General features: G+C 43.9%; 1 protein-coding gene across 3 annotated transcripts; it reads left to right on the top strand.

The window, feature by feature from the left end:
• The first annotated feature begins 8 nt into the window (after nucleotides 1–8).
• LOC130521145 (NLR family CARD domain-containing protein 3-like) lies at nucleotides 9–7469 on the top strand. 3 transcript variants are annotated; one of them, XM_057024781.1, is made up of 6 exons: nucleotides 9–2020; nucleotides 2948–3121; nucleotides 3232–3405; nucleotides 5232–5405; nucleotides 5612–5785; nucleotides 6317–7469. In XM_057024781.1, the coding sequence occupies exons 1-6, from the start codon at nucleotides 153–155 to the stop codon at nucleotides 6450–6452; spliced, it is 2700 nt and encodes an 899-aa protein (XP_056880761.1). In that variant the 5' UTR covers nucleotides 9–152; the 3' UTR covers nucleotides 6453–7469. The 3 variants fall into 3 exon arrangements, with proteins under 3 accessions (XP_056880761.1, XP_056880762.1, XP_056880763.1); XM_057024782.1 differs by lacking the exon at nucleotides 5612–5785; XM_057024783.1 differs by lacking the exons at nucleotides 5232–5405; nucleotides 5612–5785; nucleotides 6317–7469 and adding an exon at nucleotides 3693–4077.
• The last annotated feature ends 1625 nt before the right edge of the window (nucleotides 7470–9094 follow it).

Raw genomic sequence — 9094 nt, 5'->3', positions numbered from 1 at the left:
ATTGAAACCCAATGAAATAAAAGAATAGGTGTACATAAGAAGACATAACATTTCAAACTGACAGTGAGATGGGTCATTACCCGACTGTTGCTTCTATCATTCAAACATGACAGAATATTTTCCAGTTGAGGACATCTGTGTTACTGCTGTAGATGACAATTGTAAAAGGATTTAAAAGATTGTTTGTTTCAGAGGGTGGTGAACTGCAGGAGGTGATAGAAGGTCATAAGATGAGTCTGAAGAGAAGATGTGAACATGTGACTGAAGGAACTCATGAAGCAGGAAGTGGAACCCTGCTGAACAAGATCTACACTAAGCTCTACATCACTGAGGGACAAAGTGAGGAGGTGGACACACAACATGAGGTGAGACAGCTTGAGAGAACCTCCAAGAAGAACATCCAGGACACTCCAATCAAGTGCCAGGACATCTTCAAAGTCTTATCTGAGCAACAGAGACACATCAGAGTGGTTCTGACCAACGGTGTCGCCGGCGTTGGAAAAACCTTCTCAGTGCAGAAGTTCAGTCTGGACTGGGCAGAAGGTTTGGAGAACCAAGACATCAGTCTGGTGCTTCCGCTCTCATGGAGGGAGCTGAACTTGATCAGAGATGAGCAGCACAGTCTTCTCTCACTGCTTCATGTTTTCCATCCAACATTACAGAAGATCAGAGCAGAAGATCTGACTGTCTGGAAACTTCTGTTCATCTTTGATGGCCTGGATGAAAGCAGATTTTCACTGGGTTTCAACAAGCATCAGCTCATCTCTGATGTCACACAAGTATCGTCAGTTGACGTGCTCCTGGTGAACCTCATCCAGGGGAACCTGCTTCCCTCAGCTCTCATCTGGATCACCTCCAGACCTGCAGCAGCCTATCAGATTCCTCCCTCGTGTGTTGACAGGATCACAGAAGTACGAGGCTTCACTGACTCCCAGAAGGAGGAGTACTTCAGGAGGAGGTTCAGTGATGAAGATCTGTCCAAGAGTATCATCTCACACATCAAGGCCTCCAGGAGCCTCCACATCATGTGTCTGATCCCAGTTTTCTGCTGGATCACTGCTATAGTTCTGGAGGACATGATGACCAGAGACCAGAGAGGAGAGCTGCCCCAAACCCTGACTGACCTCTACTCACACTTCCTGAGGGTTCAGATAAAGAGGAAGAAGCAGAAGTATGGAGGAAAGCAGAGACCAGAGGAACTGACTGAGGCTGACAAAGAACTCCTTCTGAAGTTGGGTCGGCTGGCGTTTGAACATCTGGAGAAAGGAAACATCATGTTCTACTCAGAAGACCTGGAGCGATGTGGACTGGACGTCTCCGAGGTGTCGGTGTACTCAGGAGTTTGTACAGAGATCTTCAAGAGAGAGAGTGTGATCTTCCAGAAATCAGTCTACTGCTTTGTTCATCTGAGCATTCAGGAGTTTCTGGCTGCCGTCTACATGTTCCACTGTTACACCAGGAAAGACACAGCGGTTATAAATCAGTTCCTAGAATATTTTGAACTAATCCGCTTTTCCGGGTTTTCATGGTTGTTCACAAATAACGATCCAGCCATATCTCTTGATGACTTCCTCATTAGAGCACTAATTAAATCTCTCAAAAGTAAAAATGGCCACCTGGACTTGTTTGTTCGCTTCCTTCATGGTCTCTCTCTGGAGTCCAATCAGAGGATCTTGGGTGGACTGTTGGATCAGATCAACAGCCACCCAGAAACCATCCAGAAGGTCCTCAACAACCTGAAGGAGGTGAACAGTGATGAAATCTCCCCAGACAGAAGCATCAACATCTTCCACTGTCTGATGGAGATGAAGGATCAGTCAGTCCATCAGGAGATCCAAGAGTTCCTGAAGTCAGAGAAGAAATCAGAGAGGGAACTGTCAGAGATCCACTGTTCAGCTCTGGCCTACCTGCTGCAGATGTCAGAGGAGGTTCTGGATGAGCTGAACCTGCAGCAGTACAACACCTCAGAGGAGGGACGACGTCGCCTGATTCCAGCTGTGAGGAACTGCAGGAAGGCCGAGTAAGTAAAGATTTCTGGGGCCGGACATCGGCGTTTAAATCAAGCGAGTGGATCATGTCAGGTAGCAATACCCCCTCCAGTGGTCATTCCTTCAATTCTTTATCTCCATTGCAGCGTCCATAAATTAAAAACAACAACAATTCATCCAGAAATGTTCAACACTGGCTGGATATAAGTTCAAAGGTCAATCCAGACAAACCAACATAAGGCAGGAATAATAGGAGCCACAAGTTAACTGACTATCATGAAATTACTGTCATGTCATTAAATCACTTTTGTTTGTTTGTATACATCGTATTCTAACGACAGAAAAACACATTTTAACTAATGACACGTGACTATTTTGCTTCATTTGTTCAACGTAAAAACAGCCGGCCTCGTTGGTTTAAATGGGTGTTTTAGGTCTTTGTGGCGGTTCCGTTTGGAGCCTTTATGTGACCCACAAAGTTGTTTGAGCCTTTCCACACCCGTTAGGTGGCAACTTCATCACTAGCAACAAAAGGTGCAGTGAAAATGATTTGAAGGAAAACAGGCAGATATAACAGAAGCTGAGGGCAATCGATGCAACCAGAGACTCTGATGTCATCGATCGGATCGCTGAATTAAGACTTGACGCACCATCGTACAAATTGGATGAAATGCAAAATATCCAAAGAGCCGATAGACAGATAAAAAGATGCACGTTTCTTTAAACCATTTGCTATAATCATTTTAAATATTGAGTAATTATGAGCTGTTCTAAAATAAGACAAATGTTAAGAATAATTCAGTTGCATTTCAGATCTGATGGTCGTTCAAACTGTTGCTCTACGGTGTTGAATTTAGCTTTTCCAGGAAATGAGCTACATTTGTGTTGAGGTAGATTCTCAGATAAGTTGATGAGAAATCCCAAAGTTTGACTTACAATTTTTGTTTCATACACAACAGACTGTCTGATAGTGTTCTTTCAAAGAGTCATTGTGAAATTGTGGCCTCAGCAATGACGTCAAACCCTTCTCATCTACGGGAGCTGAGCTTAAGCTGGAACCAAAACCTGGCAGATGCCGTAAAGTTACTGTCTTCTGCAATGATGCATCCAAACTGCAGACTGGAGACGCTCAGGTCAGGAGGCCTCTGTTGGTCTTTTCTAAATTTCTTTACATTTTCTGCTTTTCTCTTCATTTTCAGATTTAGAAATGTGTTTTTATTTGCCCCATTTATTCCTTTTCCAGGCTGTGGCGCTGCAGTTTATCAGAGATCAGCTGTGACTCTCTGGCCTCGGCGCTGAGGTCCAATCCCTCCCATCTGAGGGTTCTGGACCTGGGTGGGAACAAGCTGAAGGATCCAGCAGTGAAGCTGCTCTGTGGTGCTCTCCAGGATCCTCTCTGTGAGCTGGAGACTCTCAGGTCAGTCAGAGATGATCCAGTACTTTCCCAGGTGTAACTAGTTAGACAATAAATGTTCACATGTTTGATCTTTGTTATAAACGTAGTGTTACAGTTCTCAGAAAAAGACCACACAGGACAGATTTGCAGTATTAAATTGGTTGTGGAAATCTGTCCCATGTGAGGATGGTCATCAATGACTAGAAAGGAAGTATCAGTTGTAGATTTGTCTTGTTTTATTTTAGGCTGGCCACAAAACCGCCCAAACATTCAGACCAATCAAAAATGGTTCTTCCTGTCTTTTAAAGATCAGAAGGAAAACTAGAAACCCCAAAAAGAAAGCTGCTGCAGTGTGCCATGCCCCTTCTCTACTGAGAAAAGCCATCCCAAAAAAGAGAAAAGCCCAAGTGTGAAGTGAGCACCCTGTTAAACCTTGGTACCGGAAGCCTGCAATCATTCTCATCTTAGGTGGCTTCATTCCAGCCAGAAGCCCAAAGCTGCCTCCCTCTTAAAGGGGCAGCAGGTCAGTCCAACCACAGAAACCTTCATGAAGATCTGAAGCTTTCAGCATCCACAATTGTTGCACCTCACTTCCATTGGAGTCCAAATCAGAAGTCAACAAGTTGATTCTACACCGATTCTACACAATGCAACCATTTAAAAAGGTTTCCATCCATAAGTTTTCACACATTTTTAGATAAATCTGTTTGTTCATCACCTCCTTCTGTTGTAATGGTCATTAAGAAAATGACCTTATTGGAGTTTTTCTCCTCACAAATATGACTTTCTATGAACAATGCAATAAATGCAGCTTGCAATCTAAGACAATATGGAAGTATGTGTATATAATAGTAGTGGAAGTAGCTCATAAAATAATACATTTGCTCTTCTCATCGAATCTTTCTATGTTATTAAAGAAAAACCTGCTCTTAGTCAACAACATCTAAGACATCAACCAAAAATCCTAATTTTATACAATCTAATATAAAACAGTGGAGAAGAGTCTTTCTGCAGAGACACTGGTGGCAGGAATGCAGAAGTATCACCTGCTCAACTTGGAAGGTGGAGCAGAAACCACCAGCTGAGAAGGTCCTCAGCGAGAGGAAGTGGTGGAGAACCATGAAACTTGCTAAGCTCCACCTCAGCTCCAGAGACGGGCTGAGCTGGAGCTGTGGCACCAGGTATCGCCCAGAAGAGCCTCCAACAAACAAGCTCTTCTCTTGGGAGGAGAGGGCTTTGAATCTCAGCTCAGTGTGCTTGTCTCTAGTAGGTGGCAGCTGCACCTTTTCCTGAGGTCCTTGTTGATGCCCTGAGGGGAATTGATGCTCCTGCAATGTTTTCTGGCAGCATTGAGCTTGCAGTGGGGCAATCAAACACACTGTGGGGGGGCTCTCTTTCCTTCTCTCATCTGGAGAACAAGTGACACCAGCTGCCAATCATTGTTGGAGAAATGTGCAGTCAGGGGAACTCTGCGTCCAGACTATAGCCACCCTTCCAGCATCCAGCAGTGTCTAAAACCTTTGATTTGGTTTCACCAGAGAGTGTAGGGATTGCAGGGTCGCTGCAGCATCGCCCACAAGCTATCAGGAGTGGGTCGCTTTGTCCCAACTCCTGACAAGAGTTGAGTGCTGTTGAGAAATGTGGTCTCACAAACCTGGAAGGTATTTTGACCTACACACACTTTACATACGCTGTAGATCTTGTCCAACCACCCTGAAAGAACCCAAAATACGAACATACGGCAGATAAGCCGGTGCAGGACCAGAGGTTTGTTGCTTGTAAGCTGTGTTTTGCTCTGGTACATGTTGATTTTTATTTGTCTTCTCTCAAAATAATTGTTATTTTAGACTATGGGGCTGCAGGTTATCAGAGACCAGCTGTGATTCTGTGGCCTCAGCTCTGAAGTCCAACCTCTCCCATCTGAGGGTTCTGGACCTGAGCTTCAACACGTTGCAGGATTCAGGAGTGAAGCGGCTCTGTTCTGGACTGGAGAGTCCAAACTGTAAACTGGAGAGGCTCAGGTCAGTCTTCATTTTTCTACCTATATACCAGCTGCTAAGATGGTGAAGTGAGGCTGTTCTCAACACTGCTGTGATGCACCACATTAAAAAAATTCCTTGTAATATCGTGAATTCAGGTCTGACCCAACTAAGAACTAACGTAGGTTTAGTACTGACGCAGATAACATGCAGACCTGCACCGTATAACCTCATCCTGCATTTTTCAGATTGCGTTACTGCAGGTTATCAGAGATCAGCTGTGGCTCTCTGGCCTCGGCGCTGAGGTCCAATCCCTCCCATCTCAGAGAACTGGACCTGAGTGAGAACCAGCTGCAGGATTCAGGAGTGAAGCTGCTCTGTGGTTTTCTCCACTTTCCAAACTGCCGACTGGAAACTCTGGGGTAAACACCATTCTCAAAAATGTCCATTATTCCATCCGAGGGTCCTCACACTTTCTGAGTGTGTGTGTTGTGCCCAGTTCCTTCAGGAGGGAGGGCCACACGGGGACCACTTATTCATGATAAATTGATTTAAGGACAATGAAAAAGCCCACAGATGGTAACCAAAATTAGACAAAACTAGGTGAGGGTGCCTGGTAGACACCAGCCAACGAGGAGGGAGATGGTGAGGGAGACAGGAAGTCATCTAAGACAGGTTGTGCCTTTAAAGATGAGCCACAGGTGAGATGGATCTCCATGATGAGATGGGAGGGAAAGAGGTGGGAGAACCTGGGAAGAGTGAGGGCCAGAACAATATATATTCTCCTTTGGAACAGTGCAAACCTGAGAGGTTGGAATTGTGGTAATTACATATTACTATCATTTTTTAACCTGGAACTAAATTAAATATTTACAGATCATGCCTTTGATTAACCTTTCAGATTAATACTGGTTTCACTTATAACCTTATAAAAGTTTCCCTTCTTTATTTAGATTAAGGCGCTGCAGCTTATCAGAGATCAGCTGTGGCTCTCTGGCCTCGGCGCTGAGGTCCAATCCCTCCCATCTCAGAGAACTGGACCTGGGTCAGAACCAGCTGCAAGGATTCAGGAGTGAAGCTGCTGTCTGATCTCGTAGAGAATCCACACTATGGGCTGGAGACATTGAGACATGGCTGGTTGTAGCCAGTCAACTCCCGCTCATCTGCTGCATCACTCACTGACCACTGGTGAAGAACATCTGTGGAAACATCTGCCGTCTACTCCCTCCATAGATGAAGAATTCAGTTTTTAAAAAGCGCTGGTGGACTTTCAGGAGATCAGTTGATGGTCGACAAAGCAGAAGCAGCTTCGCCTTGAAGTTAAATTAGTTCCTGGTATCACACAATGCATCTTTATAAAGTTCTAAATGGCTCCTCGGCCACTCTTAGAAGCATGAAAACATTCTCTTAATTGTCTCTTCAAATGTCTGTATTATACGTTACTATTTTATCCTCTTTCATATGTTATTAAGTCACATGTTCATATATCCTCTTTCATATGTTATTAAGTCACATGTTCATATATCCTCGTTCATATGTTATTCAGTCACATGTTCATATATCCTCTTTCATATGTTATTCAGTCACATGTTCATATATTCTCTTTCATGTTATTTAGTCACATGTTCATATATCCTCTTTCATGTTATTAAGTCACATGTTCATATATCCTCGTTCATATGTTATTCAGTCACATGTTCATATATCCTCTTTCATGTTATTCAGTCACATGTTCATATATCCTCTTTCATGTTATTCAGTCACATGTTCACATATCCTGATGTTCATCTGTTCAACAAAGGGACAACAGGATGTGTGTGTCTTACCTGTTTGGTCCACTCAGACATGACGTGCGTGCTCGGCGTCCTGAAGTGGAGGTTGAGGACGACCACACAGTTCAGCACCACCACCGTCACCACCACCATGATGAACATCAAATATCTTCAACACACAAACACACTCAGATGTTTTCCATTTTTTAAATCTCAGCCGGTTGTCACCTGGTTCTGCAGCCCTAATGTATATATAGTTTGGAGAAGCAGAATATATCTGATTCAGAGTTAAAGTGATGTGGAGTAAATGGTGCGTTTACCTACTTCACAATAAGAGGAACGGACGTGGATGTTTCTGGAGCCTTTGAGAGATCAAGAGTAGGAAGACAGACTGAGCAAGCAGCACCGAGATGGACAGTGTCATCTTCTCACCACCTACACACACACACACACACACACAGACACACACATTTTTATTATCCTTTTTAAAATATATTCAAAAATCTGTTGGGGAGCTAATTAATGTTTCTCCATTAATGGCGGCCCCTCAGCTCCGCCCACTACCGATGTTTGCTGCTTTATTAGCTGTGTTGTCCCGTGCTGACGTGATATTCAGCTATAATGTCTGATTCTTTGGGTGCTGTTGAAGGTTAACTCAGTTCATGTAGTTGTGATTCTGAAAAGGTCCCAGACTGTTAATCTGCCTGACGCTGGCTTCAGTACGTTCTGTGACTCTGCACTGACTGTCTGCGGGCAGGTAGTAGACCAGCGAGGCCAGGAAGGAGATGAGCACGCAGGGGATGATGATGTTGACCACGTAGAAGAGAGGTTTGCGTCTGATGACCAGGTAGAAGGTGATGTCCTGATGCTTGTTGCTCTCCATGGGAATGTGTTTGTAGGTGTTTCTCTTGGCGGGTCGGTGGATGATCTCCCACTCACCATTCTCTGTTGGTCAAAGCCAGAGTTCAGACACAAGTGATGAAGTTATGACTGTCAGTCTGGTTGGAGCTGCAGCCAGTCTGAAGGCTCAGGCTCTGGTGAAAACAACTTCTCTGCATGTATCAACAGCATCCAGTACACTGAAAGTCACCCACAAGCTCCAGGACTGTATGCAGTAAAAAATAAAAATGGAAATTAATCTTTACTTGGTTACCTGTAAAGCTTGCAGGATCAATACTGATCCATTCAACCGTCCACTTGGTTTCATTGAGTATGTCTTCCTTCAGGAGCAACCTGATCTCTTTGGCATTGGACCTTAGAGAAATGCAGTTCAGAATTTAAAAAGCCTGTTTTCCTACTGGGAGAGTTTAGCTGCACCGTGCATTTTATTTTTGCACCTTTTTCTCCTCTCATATGTGTTTAGATTCTATCAAATCTTGACTCAGCTCAGTTTAAAACATCATGTCAGAGTTGTCTGCGTTTCAAACAACAATGAAAAATCCTGCCCATGCATACGTGAATTTGAGCGTGCAGTCCTGCCAGTCAAAGGGGAATATTTGACGCTGATGGAGCAGGACGATCTGAAGATGGCGGGTGGTAACCAGTAGCAGAGACCTGTTGAATCCACCAGAACGTTGCAGTAGTAAGCCACGTTGAATTGGGCATCGTTGCTGAGGAGGTGGTTGTACACACACGGAAATGTATTAAACATAACAAATTCAAGTATAAATAACAGGACAAGTGATACTTGTTCATTGTTATGACTATTTGATCATGTTAAAGGGGTTGAAACCATATTTTGAAAGATAAAGGCGGTGTTTGATTAGAAACTCTTTCTGAACTCTGGTGCTCTGAAACATCTCCGCTTCCATTTTCAGCTGTTTTTATTCTCAATAACATCAAATCATCCATTCAACACCACTTTCCATTTAGCACGGACAAAAAAACCCAAATCCTGTTTAGCAATAAAGCTCGGCTCCATTCTCAGGTTTGTAGGTGCAGCATGAAGTCAGGCCCACT

Source organism: Takifugu flavidus, unplaced genomic scaffold (assembly GCF_003711565.1).
Source record: "Takifugu flavidus isolate HTHZ2018 unplaced genomic scaffold, ASM371156v2 ctg732, whole genome shotgun sequence".
NCBI lineage: Eukaryota > Metazoa > Chordata > Actinopteri > Tetraodontiformes > Tetraodontidae > Takifugu > Takifugu flavidus.
The sequence above is the reverse complement of the archived record's forward strand: the minus strand, read 5'-3'. Positions and strand labels throughout refer to the sequence as shown.

Excerpts from the sequence above, each read along its gene's own strand:
- LOC130521145 (XM_057024781.1), top strand. The coding sequence starts at position 153 with ATGACAATTGTAAAAGGATTTAAAAGATTGTTTGTTTCAGAGGGTGGT. Across the intron at positions 3,122-3,231 it reads TGCAGACTGGAGACGCTCAG|GCTGTGGCGCTGCAGTTTAT; the intron begins GTCAGGAGGCCT and ends TTCCTTTTCCAG. Across the intron at positions 5,786-6,316 it reads TGCCGACTGGAAACTCTGGG|ATTAAGGCGCTGCAGCTTAT; the intron begins GTAAACACCATT and ends TTCTTTATTTAG.